General features: G+C 47.8%; 1 protein-coding gene across 3 annotated transcripts in view; it reads left to right on the top strand.

Annotated features, from left to right (window-relative positions):
- ALPK3 (alpha kinase 3) overlaps nucleotides 1–24,744 on the top strand; it is a 48,179-nt gene continuing 23,435 nt past the window's right edge. The window contains exons 1-5 of one of the 3 annotated variants that reach the window (XM_032469226.1): nucleotides 1–254; nucleotides 5,181–5,219; nucleotides 8,915–9,036; nucleotides 19,220–19,337; nucleotides 19,911–21,150. In XM_032469226.1, the coding sequence (XP_032325117.1) occupies nucleotides 112–254; nucleotides 5,181–5,219; nucleotides 8,915–9,036; nucleotides 19,220–19,337; nucleotides 19,911–21,150 (1,662 nt within the window). In that variant the 5' untranslated portion in view covers nucleotides 1–111. The remainder of the gene's footprint in view (nucleotides 255–5,180; nucleotides 5,220–8,914; nucleotides 9,037–19,219; nucleotides 19,338–19,910; nucleotides 21,151–24,744) is intronic. The other 2 variants (XM_032469224.1, XM_032469225.1) reach the window with 2 other exon arrangements.

Below are 24,744 nucleotides of genomic sequence, written 5' to 3'. Positions count from 1 at the left end.
GGGCGGGAGCGGCCGCCAGCGGCGCGGGGGCCTGGCGGGCAGGGGCCTGGAGAGCGGGCAGGGGCCTGGAGAGCGGGCAGGGGCCGGCGGCGGGCGCGAGCCGGCAGCAGCATGGGGTCGCGGAGGGCCCCCAGCCGCGGCTGGGGCTCGGGCGGACGGTCCGGGGCGGGGGACGACGGCGAGGACGACGGGCCAGTGTGGATTCCCAGCCCCACCAGCCGCAGCTACCTGCTCAGCGTGCGGCCCGAGACCAGGTGAGTCGCGCCCTGGGGGCCGGGGTGGCGCGTCGGGCGGGCGGAGGCCAAGTGCGAGGCCCTCGGATGGGCCCCCGGCGCGCCGCCCGAGGCCTGGGGACACGGCCAGGCCGGCCCGGCCCTCACGGCCCCTCACGGCTCCTCTTGACCTCTCATGGCCCGTGGGCCTCAGGCCTCTGGCAATATGAGGCTCAGGGGAAGAGAAAGGACCTACTTTGGGGTGATTTCACAGGGGCCTGAAGGCTCTCCTTATCTGCGTACCTCAGTCCCGCCCCTCCGCACCCTCACCCCAGGCGCAGCTACTCCCTGGCCTTGGATTCCACCGTTCGAGATAAGGAGAGCTGGAGAGGCCGAAATTCCTCCCGACTGGAAGGGAGGGGGAAAGCATTCATGGGGGGTGGGCTGATAGCGGGAGGAGCGAAGCGCGGACTGCCCTGAGTGGGGCTGCTTAGCTCACGATTCACCAGGAAGAAATAAACCCATGCAAAGAGGGTTCTTCCTCTGGACCGAGGACTTTGGTTTTCCCCGGGATCTTTATGGGGGCTAATGAGGTGAAGGGGTGGCAGGAGGTGCTGGTTGGCCCTGCCTGAAGATTCAGAGCTTGTGGCTCTGAGGAGGCCAATTGCCCTGCCCAGTTTGAGGAAATGGGATGCCAAGGGAGGGGACTGAACTGATGAGCCCTTTGCTCCTCTTCCAAGAGTTAAAGAGGTGTGGATGCTTTGTTCTAGGAGCTAGGCTATCCACAGGTATAAAGACACGTAGACAATAGAGAAGCATCTGCACTCAGAGGCACACAGACACACAGGAACGGTGTATTACCATGGAGACGGACACTTCCTGTCCCCTATGGCAGCTCAGTTTCCCTCCAACTCTGGAGCCTATTCCAAAGGTAATTGTGATGGTTGGCTATTGGGACAGTGGTTGTGTCACAGCCCCAGAAGTTGGCTTGCTGCAGGTTATGCAGAAAACAGCCACTCCTCTGAGAAGCTGTCTGGAGACCTCTTGTCCTCTGTTCTTAAAACAGCAGAAAAACAGACATCAAGGACATTCAGGAAAAGTTCCAAGCACTTCCTCGTGGATTGGCTGAGTTCTGTTGACCTTGGAGTTGGAAAAGTTCAAATGTAACCGGAACCGGTTTCTGCATAAAACTCGTCAAATGGTGTCACATGTCTGGGGCAGGGCTGAGGGCTGGTGTTGGTGACTGAGTCAAACTCAACAAGGCCCCTGGTTGCCAGGAAAGAATGCCCCTTCCTCCCAACCACTGGCTCTATGGAAAAACTGGAATGAAATTTGTATGTTTATTCCAGTACGTGGTGAAGCTTACTGCCTTGTAGGAGCCTCACACGTGTCTCACAGTTGTCACAGTGATTTGTCTGGGCTTTGCCTCCCGTGTCTGGCCTTTGGCAATACCAGCGGAACAAGTAGAAGAGGGAAGCAGGGCCCTTCTTGGAGACAGCAGCAGGATGGCTTGAAAACCAGGCAGAATTGGGAGGGTAGGGGATCTGGGCTGTTAGGAAAAAGGAAAAGAGTGCACACTTCCTAAAGCTGCCTGCCTGACAGTTGTATGTTAGATAAATTTTAACTGCACATCAAATGAGAACAAAGCACTGTGTCAGCCTGAGAACTACGGGTAGATTAGTGTCTGGCTTAAGTCTCTTTGGACCTAAGTGAGTATGTTCTTAAAAGGAGACTCTTTACGAGTGTTTGTAGGGGCAGAGTTGGGGCAGTGGGAGAGGGGGTTTTATGACCCAATACTATGGGCTGTATTTTGCCTCAGCCAACTGGCCACTGACCCCCACAAGTCCTGAGGGACAAGGAGGGCCAGATTTCTCTCACCTATGGAAAAGCCTCTCGCCAAAGAGACAAGGAGAAAGAGGGTCCCTTGAGAACTTTGCCAGCTGTCCCTGGCTCCAGTCCAGATGAGCCCTGACTATCCCAGCGTCCTCAGAGACAAGTTCTGTCCCACTCAGTACTGACTTCAACATTTTCTGGGTCCACCTCTATGCAGATCTTTCATAGAGCTTGTGAGTCATCATTTTCGGGGGCCCTTGGGAGGGTGGGCTGCTCCTGGGAGCTGATGGACAGTTAGGCTGGGGGCCAAGCTGCCAGAAGCTTTGGCCCAGGTCTAGAACCTATCTTCCTGTGTGTACCTTCCCTTCCCCACAAGCCTGGAGCGGTTTCGAGTCCATAGTCAGCTCAAGGATATTTCTAATACCTACTGGGGTCAGAGGTCCAACATGCATATAGTCCCACCAAACTTTAGGCCCTACCTCCTGGGGTATCCAGTGTCTACAGGAAGGTGGGGCATGGATAGACTAGAGTTGGTTAAGGAACCACAGCTGGGTGGATGCAATTATAACTAAGTAGCTTCTGAGGGAGTTAGAAATTCCAGAAATCCCTGCCTCATCATGTCTTGGAGGCCCTGGTCCATGTGGGCTCAGAGGAGCAGCAGAACTCATGATATTTGCTACAGCTTTGTAACACCTCTTCCATTTTGCTTGAGTCAGGCAGGTTATCTAGAACTTTCAGGGAAACTGGGGCATCAGGCCAGGACTTTCTGAGGGCGTTTTATGTCCCAGAATATATGAAAACCAGGAAAAAATGGGTGGCTGCAGCTTCCATGGCCAGTCCTCGTCCCTCCTGCCCTTTTCTCCTTTATGAAGAGACCTTTCCTTCCTAGACCCTGAATTCCCATTCTATAGAACGAATAGGTCTTTTAGGCCTTTCTGCTCCAACATTTGACGTCTCTGATTCTGACCCCCTCATAATCAGTAAATGAGGAGTTCCCTTCTCACCTGAGGGTGAGAGCCCTGAGCCTACCTTTGGCCCAGTCAGCAGGGTACACAAAGATCTCCCACCTTCTGAAGACAAGTTTCCTCCATCACTCAGGACTCCTGACATGGCTAACTATTTAAGGGTGAAGCCTAGAGAAAGCAGGACCCTGGAGCCAGAGGGCAGAGCATTACAGCCAGTCCTAGAGAGAGCCAGGGAGGGGTCACCATCACCACCTGCAGGCAGAAACTGTGGATCCTGTCACTTTCTGTCTGAATTAGAGAGCTGATGCTCTCCTTCTCCCAGGGAGGAGATCCAGACTCAGCAAAGGAGAAATCTCTCCATTTTGAGAAGAAAGGCAAACGAAGTTCATGGTCAGGAAAGGATGCAGTTGGCCAGTGCCTTGAAACCATGGGAAGTTCTACCCTCACAGCCTCTGAGGGATTTTTAAAGCTCTGAGCAAAGGCAGCTTCATTCTGGAGCAGGAGCTCCCTCTTGGGGGTGGGACCCTTTGGGTTTGAAAAATGCACTTCCCTTCCCTCCCTCCCTCCTGTCCCTCTTTCTCTCTCTTCCTTCCATGAAACAGCTATTGAAGACCCACTGTATGCCTAGCACTGTGCTAGGAACTATAGAAGCTACGAAAAGATCTAGGTTTGAAGCCTGGGTGGGCAGGATTTAGATGAGCAGAAGGAAAGTGGGAGGGCTTTCCAAGCAGGGAGGACAAAACTGAAGTCTCAGAGGCCAGGAGTGGCCGTGTCCATGCTAGTGAAGGGCAGGTCTGGTTACAGTGGAACCTGAGTGTTGGAAAGTAGAGAACTATGATTGTAGTAGGAGTGTGAGTAGGTGATAGAGGGGTTTAAGTGCCCAGTCAAGGAGTGTAGACAATGTAATATACAGTGGGGGGGTTGTAGCTTTTTTTTTTTTTTTTTTTCAGAGAGATGGTGTGATATGAGGGGTAAAGGAACAGGGGTTGAGGTGGTCATTAAATATGGAACTATAAGGGTCTAGATCAGAACACAGCAGAAGGAGTAGAGAGAAGAGATTATTGACTGACTGGGCTTGGGAGGACAAAGAGTAGACCAAAATGGCAGATTTACAGCTTTGGAGTTTGGGAGAGTGCTGGCGGTATACACAAACACAGGAGCACTAGAGTGGAAGCCGTGTTTTTGGGTAGAGGATGAGTTTGGATATTTTGGTTATAAAGATACAGGCTGTCAGTAGTTAGATATGTAGACTGAAACTTCCATGGAGCAGGCTGGGTTGCTGATAACAAAGGAAAAGCTATTCTCATGGTGGGGACAGCTGAAGGAATGTGTGTGGATAGAGTGGCCCTGGGATCTCTCAGAGAGCTGTGGGAGATAGCAGCCCCAGACTCCACTGGAGATATCTATGTTAGGAAAAGCGGAGGCAGAGGTAAAAGCTGGCTCATATCAAGTGGGCTGGATATCCATTAAGGGGAGGCCCTGTGTAGGTCCTCAACGCCTCCACCCTCGTGGCTTACACAGTCCCTAGCTGGTGTCTGCTTTCAGCTGCCCCAGGGCAGAAGGGATCAATGATCAGGGCCTCTAAGCATAACGGACCTTGTGCTAGTCTGACCAAATTGGGTGCCTCCTGGCTCCTGCTGAATTAACCGCTTTGTTTTTCTCCTCTTTTTTACTCTCCCAGCTGGTTTGCCTTGCGTGGCCTCTTTAACCATACTTAAACATATTAATGGGTGTTCTCCAAGCCACCTATCTCCTTTCCAGCCTGTGAGGGGATTTCCAGGAATGGGAGCTCTTCTCCCCCAAAAGATCAAGGGTTGAAGCAGGAGCTGGTGTGCTGCGGGCTGGGGAAACATGCCAGGCACCTATAAGTGACTCAAGTACACAGGACACACCTTTCTCAAAGTGCAGCCCCGAGGGGCTTCCTTCCTGCCTAACCACGTCCCTGGACTCTGCTGCATTTAACGAGCTCTTGGTTTCAGATACGTTGGTGTCAGGTGGTGAGGCCACTTGCTAGCTGGAGCAGGCCAACTGAGACAGCTGGTCCCTTTTAATAGAAAGGCCCTTAGGCCCCAGATGGTGGCCGATTAATACTTTGCCGACTGTTGTTGATTTCGCCTCCTCCTCTCCTTGCTTTTTTGGCCTAATGATTCCATTTGCTGTTTTTGCTTAGCTTATCAAGCAACCGGTTGTCTCACCCCAGCTCTGGAAGGTAAACGCACCATTGCATTACTTTTCTCTGACTGCTTTTTTTCTTGGGTCTGGGCATTGAGGGGCCTCTGGGTGATTGCTTGTGCACTAACCAGGCTGCATGTGGTGAAGGGAGGGCTGGAGGGTGGTTGGGGAGGGTGTGAAAGGGCACTCATGTGAGCATGGGTCTCACAGGGGCCAGAGTTAATGCTTGCATGGACCATTTGAAAGGGGTGCAGTGACCCAGAAATAGGCAAGGGTTCCCAAGACGCCTGCAACTATATCTCTGTGCCCCTGGGAGAAGCACTATGGGACCAGAACAGAGAGCCACCAGTCATGTGACCCATTTCTCCCCCATCCTAGGTTTTCATGGTTTTTGTAACCACATATCTAGGTTTGATACCTTATTGTCTATCTTCTAACCCTGGCTACTACCTTAAAAAAAATTTTTTTTCTGTTCTTGAAGTTCTCCTTCTATCATCTCTTTCTCTGAATTTCCCTTTCCTTTGGCTCCTCTCCACCCCTGCAGACTGTGAACTCTGTAAGGTCAGGGAATACCATGTTAGCATATTCCTGCATTAGCTTGTTCTCTGAATCTGCTTCAGAGCCAGGGCAGTGCCTGAGTAGGGCCCATGGTCAAGGCTTGCCTGTTGAATGACTGTCCTCATGCCTCCTGAGCTGGGGACAGCTCTCTGCCCCTGGCTGAACTGACAGTTATGATCGAAGTGGGAAGGTTTCCCACCACTTGGGCCTCATCCCAGACTCTGGTCGATTTGGGAAAAGATGACTACAGTTTCTTTACACCAAGAAAGATTTCTGAGTAGCTAACTGGTTTCTGAACAGCTGATAATGTCTACAGACATAGTTAGTATCTACCATGTACAATTCCTTTGATAGGGGAGAATACTGAGGGACATTTGTTCCGAGTGGCTCATGGTCTGAAAGGGTGGAAGAGAGGGTATCACAACTAATTCAAAGCGGAGCATGGTAAGTGCTGAAAGAGAGGATCTTGGAAGTTTATTTAAAGCAAGGTGAATAACCAAACCTAAGGGTAGGGTTAGGTTCCTTTGAACGTGTTGAAAACCAGTGATTCTGGCATTCTGTAGAGGCACATGATTAGGCTCTGATATCCTTATGAAGTCACAGAATTGGAAGGACTTGGAGGTGTCAGGGTGGGACCAGACCATTTCCAGATGTGAAGATTTCTTGGCTTTCCAAGGGACTGGAATCAGCACACTCAGAGTCCATCCCACATCTACGTGGTTTGGAAAGTGGGGTCAGAAAGCGGTGACATGCAATAAAATATGATGGTGTATGCAGTGACTCTCCCTGTCCCCCTCAAATGCACCCCAGATCCGCTCCCCTAGAAGGCCTTCTTCTAGTTATCCTTTTCAGCAGTTACTTATGATTTCCCAATGTAAACATTTTTTATAATATAGCTTAGGACCTAGTGTGGAAAGTTTGGGAAGATAAGCATTCTTTCTCACTCAAAAAAAGATAATGAAATAACATAAATACCTGTTGTTGAATATCTAGCATGAGCACTTGTCTCTGCAAATTTTCTTTTCTTTTTTTTAATTTGGTGGGGAGGTAATTAAGTGCACTTAATTTTTTTAATGGAGGTACTGGGGATTGAACCCAGGACCTCATACATGCTAAGCATCTGCTCGACCGCTGAGCTACACCCTACCCCCGTCTGCAAATTTTCTTGAAGCATAATTTCCCTGTTTTTCTCTTACCCAGTAGCTTATTTTCTTAGACTTCATGTCCAAGTGGCTTCATCCCTAAGAGCCTAAGCTAAATACTAGATCCAGGCTCATGTTCAAGAGTAGGGTAGGATTCAAATTATGTAGGGAGGACATAATTATGGATGTTTTGAATTAGCTGCAAAATTGTAGAACTCTGATTACTTTTGGCATGGCAATTTTCTCCAGAAACTGTTGGTTGGGATTTGATATTCCCCAAAGTCAGAAATTACTGTTAGTATGAGAGCAGCAAGAAATGTTTTCAGATGTTGTAATTCCTGAGTTCCAGAGAGTTGATAGTTTAGATCCTAAAGGATCCACTACTTCTGAGTGGATTAAAAGGGAAAGGAAAAGACAGTTCCTAGTTCTAATAAGTTACTTATTAGACAGTAAGTTCTAGGCAAGAGTGTTGTAGAGAGTGTTATGGAAGTCTTAAATGCAGTCCCAACTCAAGTGTTCAGGCACATGAGAAGTTGGGATCCCCTTTCTAGGTAGTCTTTGTGGGGGAGGACTCCTGTCAACTTTCCGAAGGCCCAGGCATCTGCATTCCTGTCCAGGAAGCACAGCTGGACCCCAATCAGTGCAGAAGTCTTCCTTGATTCTAGACACTGTTCCTGGGATGCAGCCTTTCTCCTCAAACTCAAGTCCAGAATGACACCCACAGAAATGATAAATTGAATGTGGATGCCCTCCCCACAAAGTAGGGTGGCAGCTCCTGTTTGCTTGTGTTCCCAGACTCTCACCTGCCCTGATGGACAGGTCGTGGGTGACACACACTGCCCGCGGGCGACCACCCCTCCTCTGAGGCACAGAGAAGGGCAGCTTTGAATGATTTGTCTTTCCCACCACAGTTCCTCCTGCTCCTCTTCACATTACCCTCACAGTCCTCCCTGCTGCTCACAATAGGGTGTGTGAGTTGGGAGGGGGAGGAGGGCTGGGCACGACTTGTGCACCATACAATCTGGCTATGTGGTTACACTTCACGCCTAGGGATGCACTGTCTCTGCTGGCCCATGAAAGGACTTGGCATGGTGGTTTGCTTCGTGTGCACAGGCAGGAGAGGGCTGTCAATGCTGAGCAGTGCTGGTGAGTCTGTACTGGACTCAGTGAGCCCACAAATGCCCCTGAATCCTGCGAGATGGACTATCACAAGGGAACTAAAAGCCCTGGCTTTTGCAGGAGCAGATCTGTTTGGATGTGGCAGTCCTGCTGGTTGGTCCTCGAGCTGCCAGCCATGTATTCGCTTGAGCATGTGGTATCCAAGGGTGGAACAAGGGAGCCATGGCTGGCTTTCCATTGTAGGTCTGTAGCCCTGTTTAGGGTCAGAATTCATTTAAATCTTTCTTTTCTGATACTCCTAGGAGCTACAGTCCACCATTGGGTCTAGACCCCTGGCATCGGCCAGCTTATTCTTTTCTACTATGGGCCTATGCTTACAAATGCAGGGGCTTTTCTTCTGAGCTGAAGCTTTAGGAGAGGCCCCTGAGCTCCTAGGCCTATGGATCCTTGGGATTAGCCATCTTTTCCCTCTTTGGCATGAATGGAGGCTCTGCTGTGCTGAGGTCTCCATCTCTGAGGCTGGGCCTATCCATGTGTGTGTCTCCTCTGTGCACGAGCTTCCCTGGAGATGAAAGGTGGAGTGTGAAGCCAGGCCCCCCCGAGTAAGGATGGGATGGGGATGCCAGGACTGGTGGTCTGGCATGCTCAGGAGCCTGGTCCATGGTCAGAAGCCTGCCTGTTGTAATGAGTCTGAGTCAGGATTCCATTCAGCCCCTTGGTAACATCCCTGCTCCTGACCTGGCCAAGAGACCTAGTCTCTTTTGAAGAAAGACTTGCCCAGGTGCTAGAGCCATGGCCACGAGATGACGGACGGACATGGTAAGATTTAAGCTGCCTTGGACAACACCAGGCTGTGGTATACTGTGGTGGGAATGGGGGAAGACTGCTCTGAGTAGTTTTTTGCCTTTCCTAGGAGCACCTTCTGCTCCATCATTGCTCAGCTAACAGAGGAGACCCAGCCACTATTTGAGACCACGCTCAAGTCCCGGGCTGTGTCTGAGGACAGCGACGTCAGATTCACCTGCATCGTCACAGGTAACGAGGCCATCTGTATGATCCATGCCAGGACTGCTGCACAGATCAGGGCCCAAGGGGGCTGTGGGGACAGGCATGGAACGGGGTTGGCTATGTGCACAAAAATGTGCAAGCTGACAGTTGTCTTCTTAGCTTTCTCTCCAGTTTGATCTCCCTATGTGGCTTGGGGTCCCTTTCTCCTCCCATTCTGGAGCCACACATACACCCTGCTCTTCTTCAAACTTGTCTTCCCTAAAAGTTCCTCACCCTCAGGCATATATATATGCATGACTGATGAATCTTATTCCAAGGAAAGAAGCTCTCCAATTGAAAAAAGTTTTTGAGGCCTTTCCCTCAAATATCCCCATTTTATAGTTGAGCAGTTTGAGTCTTGGGAGTTTCAAGCCTGAGAGACAGTGATGTATAGTGTTTCTGACTGCAGACCCTGGAGACAGACTGCCTGGCTTGGAATGCTGGCTCGTCCCCTTTCCAATTATGTGATACTGAGTAGGTTATATGGCCTCTCAGCACCTCATCTGCAAAGTGGGGATGAGAATAGTAGGAACTTCATTGTGAGACTGAGTGCATTAATTCATGCAAAGCATTTGCAACAGTACCTGGCACACAGTAAGTATCATATAAGTGTTAGAAATTAAGACTGTCATTATGTGCATGTCACTGAATTCCATGGTGGAATTTGAAGCAATAAGTTGGTAGAATGGGAAACAGAGTGACACTCCTTGGAGGGTGGGGGAAAGAGCTGAGAGTACTGGGAAGCTGGCCCTGGGCATTGCCCCTCCCCCAGACCTCCCAGCAGCTTCTCCCACTGTGTTAACTCCACCTGCTTCACAGCCTGCAGGACTCCCCAGCAGGTGCTTTACCTCTCCCAGCTCTGCAGCCAGTAGGTCAGGGTTCTCTCCAAGAGCCCATTGTTTTAGTAAATCATGGCATTGGTGGTTTCCAGCTGTGATATGCTCTGATTCTGGGGACCTCATCTGCCCCAGGCAGCTGAACAGCTTCCCTGGGATTGGGCTCCCCTAGGCAGTTTTCTGCCTTGCCCGGAACCCTCCAAGCTCGAAGCCGAGAACACTTCCGCAGGACAGAGATGTGCCTGCCTTCCTTACCTTTGTATAGCGTAACATGCTTGCAAAAATTCATCTGTTTCCATCTGCCATTGAATTCTTTCAAAACTCTATGAAGGCAGTGCTGTTATTAGTCAGATCTTACAGAGGAAAGAAACTAGAACAGTTTAGGTGACCACAAGGCCCACAAAGCTGGTGAAGAGGAGATACTGCTTTTGCTCTGCAGCATCTGAAGCTGCTTGCTTATGCCTGCACCTGTTACATTCCTGGGCACTAACAGTTTTCTAGAAAAACTCGGCTTGTTCACAACTCTGCTTTTTCATATGCTATCTTCCCTATATAGAATGTCTTTAATCCTTCTTTTTAAAGACAATTAATTTTTATTTTATCAAATTAATACATGCAAAAGCTTAAGGCTTCAGATTGTGCTAAAATGCATATATCAAAAAATATCTAAGTTCACTCCTCCTGTTCACCCAACGTTTCCCAGAAACAACTGTTTTCAGCCTTTAACTCTTTCTTCTGGTGTATATACATTTCTATAATGCTGAGTAATATGTGAATACTGCTAACTTCTGAGTCTTCAGGTTTAGATGCTGTCTAGTCTTCCTGTTACGGTAGAGAGGGAATTTGCTCTCTTCACCATTATTTTCTCAGCTTCCCCTCACTTATCTTCTCAATAGAGCTATATCATAATTTTTGCTTAAATCAGTATTTCTGTTTACCTTGTTACACCTGTGCAGTATTATTCATAACCAAACATTGTAGTATGCTATGATTGTATTTCTTTCTTCTGTTTTTCCTAAAGTTAGTACTTTCTTTAATTTTTCAGTTAGTTAGCTTTTTGGTGTCTATGACTAGTTTTTCTTATAGCTTCTAATAGCCTTTAAAGCGACTTTTCACAAGGTCAGTGCCATCAGTACTGTCGGTTACTTCCCTCGGAGACGTCCCTATTTTTCCATCTGAACTGGTGGCCTTTTAGGCCTAATACACAGCTGTTATCCTAGGCCTTCCCTTTGCCTTTCTCCTGGGTTTTATTCAGTCTCCTGGACCTCATGTCTTCCCTTTCTTTGGTTTACTCTCTGGCTTTATTGAGCTACATCCTCCAGTGGTTTCATCGGGTCCCAAAGATGGTACAACATCAGGAGGCAATGTGATGACAACTCTCAACCTCTGTACTCTTTGAGTCATTCTGCTCCAGTGAGATTTAATTGCTATCTGTATCTGGTGCACAGTTGTCATCCTAGGCTCTCCCTTCACCTCTCCTGTGGTAGATTTCCTGTTTTGTTTTGTTTTTTTGTATTCCACATCTGTCTCTTTCTCCTTTATTAGACAATTCGTGTCTGAAAATGTCTTTTTTTCCCCTACTTTATTCTTCATGGAGAGTTTGGCTAGGTATAGAATTCTAAGTTGAAAAGAATTCTTCAGAATTCTGAAGACATTACTGCATTGCCTTCCAGCGTCCAATGTTACTGTTTAGAACAGGAAGACGGTTTGATTCCTGATTCTTTGCATGAGACTGGTTTTTCTCTCTGGGAGTTTTTAAGAGTGCTCTGATATTTCATAATGATGTATCTTGATATGGGTGTCTTTTCATCCTGGAGCGTGCTTGGACGCTTTCTGTCTGGAAACTGATGGCCTTTAGTTCTGGGAAATTTGAGATTGTTTTGCTGTTGATTTCTTCCTCTTGTTTTCTCTGTTCTTTCTTTCTGGAACTCTTATTACATGCATGTCTGCTGCCCTGGACTCATTCTCTTATTTTCTTATCTTTTCTTCCCTTTCATCTATTTGTCTTTTTGTTCTTTCTGAGAGATTCCCTTAGTGTTATCTTTCAACTCTTCTATTCAACTCTTCTGAATACCCACAGTGTCATCATGGGAATTTAATTTCTAAGAGTTCTTTTTAAATCCTTTTTCATAGCATCTGTTCTTTTTATAAATATAATATCTTCTTTTAGCTTTGTGGGATGAGTAGTGATAGTTTTCTAAAAGTTTCCTTCTCCCTGCATAGTTTGTGTTTCTTCCAATTTGCTTTTTTCTGTTTAATTGTTTTGGTCCTTAATCTTCTATTTATAGGCTTTCCTCAGATATCTAGGAATCTTTGGCTGTTAAATAATGATTAATAGATGGGGACTAAAAAGCTGATTGGAAGTTCTGAGCAAGTAGAAGGGGCTTGAAAACAGGTTTTCTCTGTAGGGTGATCTGGCGGCCACTGTTGGGAACTGACAAAGTAAGTTTCTTTAGTGTTTTGCCCTAGTTTTCCGGGAGCTATGCTGATTAGAGGGTTGGGTGGGTCTCAGCTTAAAGCATTTATTTTATATATATGGCTATTAAATTTTTCAGTTTTCAAGCCCTTAATTGTGCTGGCTTACCCTTAGGGCAAAGTTTTACCTTTCCAGATAATAAACCTCATCTTTGGCCAAGGTGGGGAAGGAGCAGTTACAGTGGTATGGAGTGGGTGAGGGGATCCAGAGATCTGATTGTTTTTTCACACATCCTTTAACCTCTCCTTCCCCTTGACCCTCAGTTCCAGAAGTATCTGGTTGCCAGTTCCTATGCCCTTTTGGACTTTTCCAGTGTTCAAAGGATAGTTCTCAGTTTTCCCCACTGCTAGCTTAGAATTAAGCTGTCTTGGGTCGGCTAAGTCAGTTTCTACTTGTCCATCTGCTTTCCAACTTCCAAAATGTTGTTCCTGTTCCTCTCCTTGCTTGTTCTCACCTTCTTTGTGGCTTTATTTATTTGTTTTTAATAAAAAACCTCACTAGTGTAGCTTAGTGGGTTTGGGGGGAGAGTGGAAACAGAAGGTGTGCTTATGCTACCTTTTTACCTCGAAGCCCACTTGTTCTTTGCCTCCTCTTCTCATCTTTTAAGGCCAGCTCAAACAGCTCATCCTCCAGGAGGCCACCTCCAGCATTTGCACAGAGAGCTCTTGCTTTGTCTTTATAGTACAGTTTCTTTGTTCGTACATCTCTCTCCGGAACAAGATCGTGAGGTCTGCAGGGATAGAGCACCCAGCAGACACATTGTGCCTCTGCAGCAGCACGAAGGTGCTCAGCGCACATTTGCCAACATGACCACGGTGAACCTGGCTGTGCTGATGACAAAATCAGTGTCTTTGCCACTGTCCACATTGCCTGTTCGTTCAGCTGCACCTTCAGTGACTTGACAACAGCAGCTGCTGCGGGGGCCTCCCATCTCTCCTTCTTCCATTCTGTCCTTTGTAGCCATGGACTCTGAGAACATCGTGAAGCTGACATGACTCTGACTTACAGAATCTTGGGGTGTTTTATTGAATACCCACAGTCTCATCATGGGAGTAAGCTTATCCCCGTCTCAAGCCCAACTCAAATTAACAAAATGTATCCTCTCAATTGCCATAATGCCCATGTCTCATGATGGCCAGTCAGGTCCGTGGTCTTCTGCTCAGAAGCACCTGCCTGCTGAGATCTACAGCACTACCAGTTGAGCCTATCAGAGTTCCAGGGCTCTAGCTATCTCGAGCATCCATACCTTAGTCCGTGGTTGTGCCTAGTTCCCTCCTTCTGCCTGCCCCCCACCCCACGTCTATCAAAAGTCTTCAGTTACCTGAGTTTTATTTGGCAGATTAGGAAAGAAGTCTCTACGATCACCACAGTACACACACGGTAAACAAGCCTTTCTTAATTAGCAAGGAGAACATGTAGATTGTAGGTGAGAGGTGGTGCAGAAAGATCAGAGAACAAAGGAAAGAGCGTTAGAAATTGGATCTCCCCCATCTAGAATAGAGGATGGTGAATGGATGTATGGCTGAGACTGGCCTCCGTGTGAGACTGGTATGGTGATCCTGGCTTGTCCCATGGAAACTGAGTGACCACACCTGCTGCCCTTCCTCCCTCCTTGCTGGTAGCATTCCCTAAATGAGGTTGGGGTGAATCAGCCTAACCAAGGCCCTGCCAGGAGTAGGTGATTCTTTTTCAGTGGGTCAGAACCTATTCCAGGTGAGGAAGAAGAGTCTGTGCCAGTGCCCTGGCTGGCTGAGCTCTGGGGGAAGCCCTTGGGGACCTGGAGAAGTGGCCTTGAGTGAGGTTCTTCCCTCTCACAGTATCCTTGACTGGGCCTTCTGGCTCCTGTCTCCCCCAGGGAGCCCTCTGGCCAGAATGCCACTGTCCTCCTTGAGGCTGCCCATCTCTATCCAGCATGGTGGCCCCCTTCCCCTACTCTCCTCAACTCTGTTGTAGATTCTGAGTTAGTGTGTGTGTGTGTGTGTGTGTGTGTGTGTGTGTGTGTGTGTGTGTGTGTGTTGGGGCAGGAGAAGGAAGCATCAGTAGCAGGCTGGCTGGACAGAGGGACTCAGCCTTCAGACAGAACTAAGTTCCTGAAAATACTCATTTTAAAGAAATAAGTCTAAGATAATGACTGCTGGGGGCAGAAACTTACATACTGGTCCCAGAATCACCAGTGGAAAGAGCAGTGGAATAAGGAAAAGGAAACCAAGGGCTTTGTCATGTGCCAGCTGTGTGCCCTTGAGTAAGTTACTTGGTTTCTCTGAGTCTCATCTTCCTTTTGTGTAAAATAGAGATTCAAACACCCTGCCTGTTTTGTAGAAGAGAGAGATTTGAATTCTGCCTCTTCTGCATATGAGTTGGATGACTGGGCAGAAGCCTTAATTTCCTCTTGGGGAAATTGGGGATTAGTAAAAGTACATTCTTCATAGGACTTTCGTGAGGATTAAATGAGGATTACATGAAAAATGTTCATCTCAGTATCTGGCACATAGTAAGTCTTCAATAAATAAATGTTCACAATTCTTTTCACAGGATTGTTATGAGGGCCAAATGAACTTTTATATTTGAAACTTTTTGAAAACTCTAAATTTACATTCATCATTATTCTTCTCCTGAATCTGAGCTTCTCCAAACTAGGAATAGTTGGGATGAGGCTGATAGTCTTGGAGCTGAGCTCCGGACTCAGGCACGCTGGCCATGAAGCGGAGGTGTCAGGGTGTGAATGGGAGGAGAGAAGGCCACCGCTGTGGGCTCTCCTGGCCAGGGCTGAGTGTGTGCGTATGCACACCTACCTCTGGGCACAAACATGGGCTTACATGTGTGTGCAGCTGGGAGTGAAGGACCTCCCTTGCTTTTGTGTGTTTTAGAGTACAGTTCACATTATCCAGGGGACAAGGAAATGTTTCCTCCCTAAATAAAGTTGTTTCCAGAACCCACTGTTGTCATCAAACCCTAAGCTAACAGGTTGGCCTCCACTTTGTGAAAAGGCACCAAAGGTGACATGGGGGCTGAGGCCCCAGGCTTATGGCTGTGGGGTCCATTCAGCGTTTCCTTCCTTGCCCCGTCCCTGCCCCCTTGCTCCAGCCTGACTGGACTCAGATGCCCTGGAGGCTGAGGCCCAACTGGGCAGATCATGGGTCAAGGAGGCTCTGAGCCGGGCCCTTGTAGGGATGAGATCATCCCACAGGATGGTGAGGACACACACAGTGATGTAACCAGGGGCTTTAGCTCACAGTGGAAACATGGGGCTCGCTTTACAGTCAGGGCTGCCCAGAGTTTGTTCCTGGCCGACCCAGCTGCAGCCTCGCCTCCCTTGCTCCCTGCTCCTGTATGCAGTTCCCCAACATGCCCTCTGCTTTCCACCCTACACTCTACTGTTGTGGTTCATCTGTCAGGCATGCCCTTCCCACTCACCTCTTGTCTGTTTGCTCACTCATGCCCTTCCTTATTTACTCACTCATCCAACAGATTTTTATTAATTAACTACTATGTTCCATGCAATGTCTGAGATGGTGGGGTTATAGAAGTGAAGAAGAGATGATTCTGACTCACGCAGGACATAAGTCTAGGAGGGGAGACAGACAAGGAAATAGTTACAATATCGTGACTGGTGCTATGAAAGGGAAGCAGAGGCACTGAACCCACATTTTCTGAAATTCTACCCGCCCTTCGCAGCCATTTCAAATGCCACTCATGCCATAAAGCCTTCCCTGATTCCCCAGCCAGAGGTGCTTGTTCCCTTCTCTGTACCCTGAGCCCTTAGTGCGTTGCTTCATTCATTCATCTATAAATATTTAATGAGTGTTGATTCCATACCAGGCACTATTCTAGGAACTGGGGACATAGCAGCGAATAACACGGACAAGTCACGGAGCTGTTCTTTCCCCCGGGGGTTGGAGAAGAGGCATGTAAACTAACAAATTCATAAGGGTATAATCTGTCAGGTAGCAATGCATTCTGTGGAGAAAAAGAAACGTGAGAGCGATAAGAAGGCCAGGGAGAGAGAGTCGCTGTTTCACACAGGGTGGTAGGGAAGACCTCCCTGAGGAGGTCACACGCGAACAGGGGCAGAAGGAATCAGCTGTGATGCTCACATGGTGTTCGAGGCCTTGGGCTGTGTGGCTGGCCTGCGGCAGCAAGGCAGTGAGTGAGAGGAGGTGAGGCCAGTGTTGTAGGGGCCAAGATCATGAGGGCCTTAATCAGATGGGGGCTGTCAGGGTGTTTTGAGCAGAGGAGTGCTAGGACCTGATTTTATTTTAAAAGGCTCTGGATGCTGTGCTGAGAATGGGCTGAAGAGAGGCCAGGATGGATGTAGTGAGATCAGCAAGGAGGTTGTTGCAGAAATTGAGGTGTGAGATGGACCAGGTTGATGGTGGGGAGTGGCAAGAAGTGACCAGATTCTGGATATATTCTTAAGGGAGGGCCATTAGGATGGTCTGATGGAGTGGGTGTGAGAAAAAGGAAAGAATAAACGATTTCCTCCAGGGTTTTGGCCTGAGCCGAATCAGAACAATGAAGTTGCCATTTACCAAGATATGTGGGACCTGGCTTGGAAAGAGGAATGAGGATCTTGGCTTGGAACTTACTAAGTCTGATACTGATTAGATCTCCAAGTGGGGATAGGTACACAGTCAGAAATAAGAACTGAGAGTTCAAGGAAGAGGTCTGAGCTAGAGATACAAATTTGGGAGTCATGAGGATATAGATATTTAAAGGCCGCAGGGCAGGATTAGATCCCCTAGGTTATATGGATAGAGAATGGAAAACGGTTCTGAGGCTTGAGCCCTGGCGCATCTAACATTTATAGGCCTAGGTGGTGAAGAGGGGCAGGTGAAAGAGATTAGGAAAAGTGGCCAGTGAAGTAGGGAGAGTACTCAGAAGGAGTGGCATCCAGAAGCAAGTGAGGAAAGGTTTCAGGAAGGGAGGGTCACTGCTGATAGATGAGGCAGACGAGGCTTCAGAACGGCCAGGGGATTTGGCAATGTGCAAGTCATGGGTGACCTTGACAGGAGCATTCTGGTGCAGTGGTGTGTACAACAGCCTGACTGGAGGAGAGGGAGTGAGGACAGTGAGTACAGAAAACTCTTTCAAAGAATTTCTCTGTAAAGGAGGGAACAGAGAAATGGGGGCAGGGGCTGGAGGAGGATGTGGGCTCAAATGAAGTTCTTCTAAAAGGAGGGAGACAGTACAGCAGCTTCTATGTGGTAAGAATGACATAAGAGAGGAAAAGTTTGATGATACAGTAGAGAGGAGGAATAATTGTTAAGGAGATGTCCTTGATGAGACATCTCATCAAGAGGAGATGGGATCCAGTGAGGGTGGCTTTAGACAGGCATGTGGGCAGTGTATCTATAGACAGCAGGGATGGCAGAGCCTGCGTGCACAGATGCATGTGCACCCCTGCCTTTTGTGGAGGCCTGTCCTATCTTCTCTGTTGTATAATAGGTTCCCTGAGAGCACAGAGCTGTCTGTCAAGCTTCTGTAGCTTCATAACCTTGCTTGGCAGTCAGCACACACCTAATATATATATTTGAGGGAATATGTTTTAGGAGTCTTTGATTTCTAATAATCATTGCAAACTACTTGGAGTCAGCTTAAGAAATGAAGCAGATGTCATTCCACTGGGTTCGGATACTGGCTTAGTAGCCAGAAGTCTCCCATTTATGACCTATGCCATCCATATGTGGTGAAGCAGAATAGCAACTTTTCTTCCTAATACTCTAGAACCCCCAGCTCCCGGAAACCTCTCTAAACCAGTACTTTGTTGTTGAAATGTTGTGAACTGTTAGTGTCTGGAATTTTTTTTTCTAAGAAAAAAGATTAAAGTACTTCCTAGTAGGGAAAAAAAAAAAAGAAAGAAAGAAATGAAGCAGAATTCACTGATAAGGCTTAGATGGGTTTCTTGTGGAATTGACAAGTAGGAGTGTAGCTGTGCCCAGACAGGGAATGGAGCTAGTATTTGGAAGGATGTTGGGACTCTTGTCTCATTTTTCTTATTGTATCCTGAACGTCAGCTTCACTTTCCATCTCGCTGTAGACCAACTTTGTCTGCTTCTCAGTCCGTGTGGCAGAACACAGCTGTACCCTTTCAAAGTTATTACTAGACACTAGGGTAGACTGTCTCTAGGTTCTTATTCCCAAATACTAGGTCAAAGAATTGGATTAGACTATCTGATACACAATCTGATACACATTACTGGACCAGTCAGTTATGTGGCCGTGGAGGCAGGGACAAGTGATTCTCACAGTTGGAAGCTCTCTTTGTATATAGGGCTGGAAGTCCAGAGAGGAGAGGCTGGGAAAACACCTCAGTCAGTTTCACAACAGTGAAAGGGTGGGAAGGTAGGTGTGGATGGGTGGATAGATGGATGATGACTGGTTGGATGGCTGGATGTTTTAGCTGTGTCATCAAGGAATACTAACAGTTCAGGAACCTGGAATGGGAGACAGAGGGCTCTTGGCAGTGGTGTTGATGTTGGGTGTTGGGGAAAGACCTCTGAGGGTAGAGCTGTTATTACAGTTAAGGATGTGAAACAGGCCACTGAGGAAAGGGAGCTTATTACTACCAGCCAAAGCTTTATGGAAATGCCCTGCTTCCCTTCTTACCAGAAGTTAGGAAGTTTGTCCTCTATACTTGCCTTCCAGCTGCTGAAGGGGAACAGTTTTCATGTTTGACAGGGCCTAGCTTCTAAAAATAAGCTGAGCCATATGATAGACCTCCTCTTCCTGCAAGCCTGGGGCAGGTGGTCTGGGGAAACCAGTCCTTCAGGTGGTCTGGGGAAGCCATGGCCTTCTGTTCTCTCCTCCCACAATTTTGGAACTGGTTTTCCTGCAACAAAATCTCCCGCTTTCTTCTTAGGATACCCAGAGCCAGAGGTGACCTGGTACAAGGATGATACAGAGCTGGACCGCTACTGTGGCTTGCCAAAATACGAGATCACTCATCAGGGCAACCGCCACACACTGCAGCTCTACAGGTGAGGGAGAGGGGCCTGTTCTGCTCTCTCCGCCCTCCCTAGGGTCCTATGGTCCAAGCCTGCCCTCAGAAATGGAGTCAGCTGGATGAAGATGTCCAGGCAGGATCAAGGGTTCTGCAGCTGAGTTGAACCACCTGGTGAATTGTGTCTGCCTGCCAGTGTCTGGGATCTCCTAAGGCCAGGGTGGGAGTATTTCTGACAGCCAGAGAGCTGAGCGCAACCAGTGGAGGTCCTGACCCACAGAAACATTTTCCATGAGGTCAGCTGCCAAAAAAAGCTCCTGTGTCATCCTTACTTCACGAGGGGCTGTGTGGGTCACCTGCTTTTGATGGGAGCTCTCCTGGGCCCCAAGTCTAATCCCTCCTGGAACAGCATGACCTTGGTCAGCTCCCACCCTCTTGCCAGCCTCAGTTTCCTCAGCTGTAATGGAGAGTGTTGGATGTGGTGACATCTGAGGCAGGGCGTGGCACTCAGGGCAGGATGGGCAGTGGGTGGGGCAGCACACCCAACTCAGGGAGGCCCTGGCTGCGGGGCGTGGGGGCTCTCACCTCCCTCTCATGCTCCTCCCTCTAGGTGTCGAGAAGAAGATGCTGCCATCTACCAGGCCTCTGCCCGGAATGCCAAAGGCATTGTGTCCTGCTCAGGGGTCTTGGAGGTGGGCACCATGACTGAGTACAAGATCCACCAGCGCTGGTTTGCCAAGCTGAAGCGCAAGGCTGCAGCAAAGCTGCGGGAGATTGAGCAGAGCTGGAAGCATGGGAAGGAGGTGGTGGGAGAGGCCGACACCCTGCGCAAGCTCAGCCCTGACCGCTTCCAGCGAAAGCGGCGGCTGAGTGGGGCCAAGGTGCCAGCCCCCTCAGCCCCAACCCGGGAGGCCGAGGATGGGACTCGCGTGGTTTGGCAGGAAGGAGAGACTGAGCCTGATCGACACGCAGGTTTGGGCCTGATCAACAGTTTTGCTTCAGGAGAGGTGACCACCAATGGGGAGGCTGCCCCTGAGAATGGGGAGGATGGGGAGCATGGCCTGTTAACATACATCTGTGAGGCCATGGAGCTGGGGCCTCAGAGAGTCCCCAGAAAGGAGTCTGGGGCCAAGAAGAAAAAGAAAGATGAAGAACCTAAGCAAGGTCTACAGAAGCCAGAGTTAGAGAAGGCAGCTCGAAGCCACCGTTTCTCTGAAAATTATGTCCCCAGTTCAGACAAGCCTGACTCCCGTGGGACACAGGGGCCCATGGGTACGGAGAAGGTTCAGACCCGGCCCAGAGGCAGGGCCGCACGAGGGCCTGGGTCCTCTGAAGTGGATGGCACCAGGAAGCCTGCTTCTGCTGCAGGCACTCAAGACCAGGCCCAGAATGTCCCTGCCGCAGCCCCTGTCCCAGGCCCAGACCAGGAAGTGTATTTCTCCCTGAAGGACATGTATCTAGAGAGCACCTGGGCAGTCAGGCCTCAGGGGAGGAAGGAGTCCCAGACCCCCAGCGGCAGGGCCCCTGGAGAGATGCCCTCAGGGAAGGCACCCAGCAAGGCTGGAGGTGAGAGGGGGCCTGGAGCCCCTGGCCAGCCCATGTCCTCAGCCCCTCAGCAGACTAAGCTGTTCAACAGGAAGAGATTTGCCCCTCCGAAGCCCAAAGGGGAGCCCACCACCAGCAGCAAGCCAGATTCTTCCCTGAGTCAAGATCCAGAACCTGGGGCCCAGGACCAAGGGAAGGCCACGCCTCAGGCCTCTGCCCAAGTGCCCACACCCCCCGCCCGGCGGAGACACAGCACCCGGGATAGCCCACTGCAGGGGCGAGCAGCCCACAGGACTCCAGGAAAGGTAAGCATGGGTGTTGGGTGCCTGGAGGCCACTCAGGGAAGCTGACCTCATGGAAACTCTTGCTACAACAGCTCGGCAGCCAGTGAGCAGCGGGATATTTATAGAAGCGGGTGAGGTGGGGATGGAGTGCCAGCCAGGAGCAGGGGACCACAGGTCTGGCCCTCTCTCCAGGCAGTCCCCAGATGCCAGGCATGTGGGCAGCACAGCCTGACGGTGACCCTTTTCTCTGACAGCATGGGAGTTCACTGCCAGGGGACTGTACCCCAGAGGGAAGTGGAGGAAGACAGTGTTCTTTGGGGAGGAAAAGGGAGGGAGAGAGTGATGAGTGTCTGTAGTGTGCAGTGGATCTTGACCTGGATGCTTATTAGAATATTTAAAAAATATCCAATATCCAGAAAATTCTGGCTTAACCCAGGTTTTTATCTAAGATTTTGGATCTGGTAACCTATATGCAAATCTGACTACCCTTAAAATTGTGTGATCTTGGGCAAGCCATAAAACCATAATAGTAGTAATGCCTACTTCGTAGGGCTGTTGTGAGAACCAGAGTGCTTGGCACAAGGCCTGGTGCATGTTAAGAATGAAATAAATGGCGGTAAGTTTAAGGTATTAGCTGGGAACAGAAGTGCTGTCATTTTCTGGCTATCAGGTAGTGAACAGAGGAAAGAAGTTTTGTGTGGAGATGGGTGTATCTACTCTTCAAAGAAAGAGGCAGATGGGTGACATTAAGTATTAAGGAGTTTGATGGGGGGAAAGAGGGAAGGGAGGAACGGGATTGAGAGGATTGACAGAAGAGAAACAGTTTGTCCCATTTGGTCAGTGTTTCATGTTTCAGGGGGCAAACGGCAGGCAGTTATTTCACAGGAGTTTAGGGAGACGGAGTGACTTATAGTGGGGCAGAAAGAAGACAGTATTTCTTATGAGTGGCAGAAAGAAAAAGCATTTCAGGAGTGGGAGTGGGGTGGATAAAGTAGATAGGATATAGTTATACTGAGAAATTAGTGGTGGTTTGTCTGAAATTCAAATTTAAGTGGGTGTCCTGTGTTTCTCTTTGCTAAATCTGGCAACCCTAAGTGGAGACAGCATTTTGGCGGGAACTAAGATGACATTGTTTCTTGGGATGGAGGAAACAGGAGCGTGGGTCCCAGGCAACAGAAGGAGCAGCTGCAAGCAGTGTGTCATAGGAGTCAGGGCAGAGGACAGATGGCTTCTTAGAACAGTGAAGGGAAACACATGAGGGACAAGCCCCGCAGTATCTCCTGGAGGGCAATGGGAAAGGGATGCTTGGTGGGGAACGGGGTGGGGCGGGGGCTGCCTTTCCCATGGAGAGAACTCTCACAGGGCAGGAGGGAGAGACCAGTTTTAAGGGTGGTCAGGGGAAATGGTTTTATTTCAGTGGGTGCTGAGGTTAGTCTGTGGGGACAGTAGTTCAGAGGTCTTTGGAGTGGGGTGAACCTCAAACCAAACTCTCTGGACTCTGTTCATGACTCTCACCCCTGCATGCGTGGTCTCAGGAGATTTCAGGAGCTGGAGAGGTGAGTTCCTAGTGGCCCAGGTGGGGCCCCTTCATGTGGCTGACAGCCCACAGGCTGGACAGCAGGGCCTACTGTAGGGATGGCCCTCATGGACCCCTCCTGGGGAGCACATTTGGAAAGAGACCAGGCTGGTGGCCAAGGCTGTGAGTGACTCTGGCTTTTCCACCCACAGCAGTGGCAAATATCACAGCCAGGACGGCAAGACCCTCTTTGCCTCCCAAACGTGGGAAGAATGGGCTGGGGCAGTGCAGGTACAGGAGAAGCTGTCTGCAGAGGTTCTGCTGTTCCTGCAAAGAGCTTTTGTGACTTTTATTTTACTTTTTTATGCTTAAAAAATGTAAATATATCATACATGTGAAAAAGGCATTTAAAATTTATGTAAATGTTGAAGCTGTTGCTTTTTAGTGGCTGAATTTGACTGGTTTTTAATGTTCTCATTCTACTAAATATATATATACATATTTTTTTAATCTATTTTTCTGGTTGTGAAAGAAACACATGGCCATAGTAAAAAATATGGGGGGAAATTCTAAAAATTCAGAAGAAAAAGTAAAAATTCGCTATAATTCTACCACCTAGAGACATCTTGGTATATCTACCAATCTTTTTATAATGCATTTTATTATTTTTTAAATTTAATTTACATTGTTATTCAGTTTTACATCTTGCTTTCTTTATTCCTGATTATTTCATAAACATTTTCTCATGGTTCCTAAAATTATCTGAAAAACATCATTTTTAGTGGTTATGTAGATGCCACAATATGCCTATTTTTATCATTTCTTCCAAAGTGTTTATGTTTTCCTTCCTTATTCCAAGGTTAGTTAAATATAAATCTATATTTTTATGATTTTTGTTGTCTGAATTCCTTCATTTGACGTTTAAATTAACCTGGAATTTATTGGGGAGTATAGCATAGCATCAGTCTCTAGCTCAGTTTTTGGTTAATAAGTAGGTAATTTCCCCCAATATCAATCTTTGTGGAATAGTCAACCTTTTCCTATTAGTTTGTGATTCTTTCTTTATATACTAATTTTTATATCCACTAAAGACTTTTTGTTCCCATATATAAATCTATCATAATTCATTAATCTGTTTATTGACTTTTATAACAGAATGATCTCATTTTTATTGTAGCTTTAATTTCTGGCAGAGCAACCCTCTTATACTTCTTTTAAACATTTTTTGAGCTAATCTCTCTTATTTATGCCTCTTGTTTAGAATCATTGTTTGAATTTTTCCTAACTCCCAGATACCATTGATTTTTACCCTGTATCTTTATATTCACCATTTTTAAAAACCACATTTAAAAAAAAAGTGATTAATTATTTTTAATAAGATCAAAAGCCTATTAAATCCTTTCATGGAAGACTAGTCAGATTTGAATTTTGAATGGTCTTTTAGTAGAATTTGCTGATATATATTTTTAAACAGCTTTATTGAGGTATAATTTATATACCAATAACATTCACCTGTTTAAAGTGTCCAATTCAATATATACAATTCAGAGTTGTGCAGCCATCATCACAATCCAGTTTTAAAACATTTCCATCCCCTTAAAAATATCCTTGTTCATTTATGCAGTTAATTCTTGTTCCAACCCCAGACCCAGGCAACCACTAATCAGCTTTCTGTCTCTATACCGTTGGTACTTTGAGATTGCATTAAGTAGAAGAATTAATTTGGAAAAATCATTATCTTAACATTAGCTTTCTTTCTTTCTTTACTTCCATTATTCAGGCCTTCTTTCTTATTTCTTTTTAAGTTCTGTTATTTTCTTCATATGGGTCCAGCATATATCTTGTTAGCATTAGATATTTTAAGGGTCTCTGTGTCTGGGATATAATACTGCTGCTCCCCTACTCTGTCCTGATTTCCTTTCCTGGAAATAAGGGTTATCTCTGGCAGCTCAAGTTAGGCTTCCATTTTGGTTATAAATGAGGAGCAGGTGATAAAACTGAGTCCTCTTGGGTTGTGAAGAATGCCCAGAGACCCTCTCCTTGAGCCCAGCCATGCTATTCAGGGAGCACTTTCCCTGGGCAGAAGCAGACTTGCCTAA

This window comes from Camelus ferus, chromosome 27, assembly GCF_009834535.1.
Source record: "Camelus ferus isolate YT-003-E chromosome 27, BCGSAC_Cfer_1.0, whole genome shotgun sequence".
Lineage (NCBI taxonomy): Eukaryota > Metazoa > Chordata > Mammalia > Artiodactyla > Camelidae > Camelus > Camelus ferus.
The sequence above is the reverse complement of the archived record's forward strand: the minus strand, read 5'-3'. Positions and strand labels throughout refer to the sequence as shown.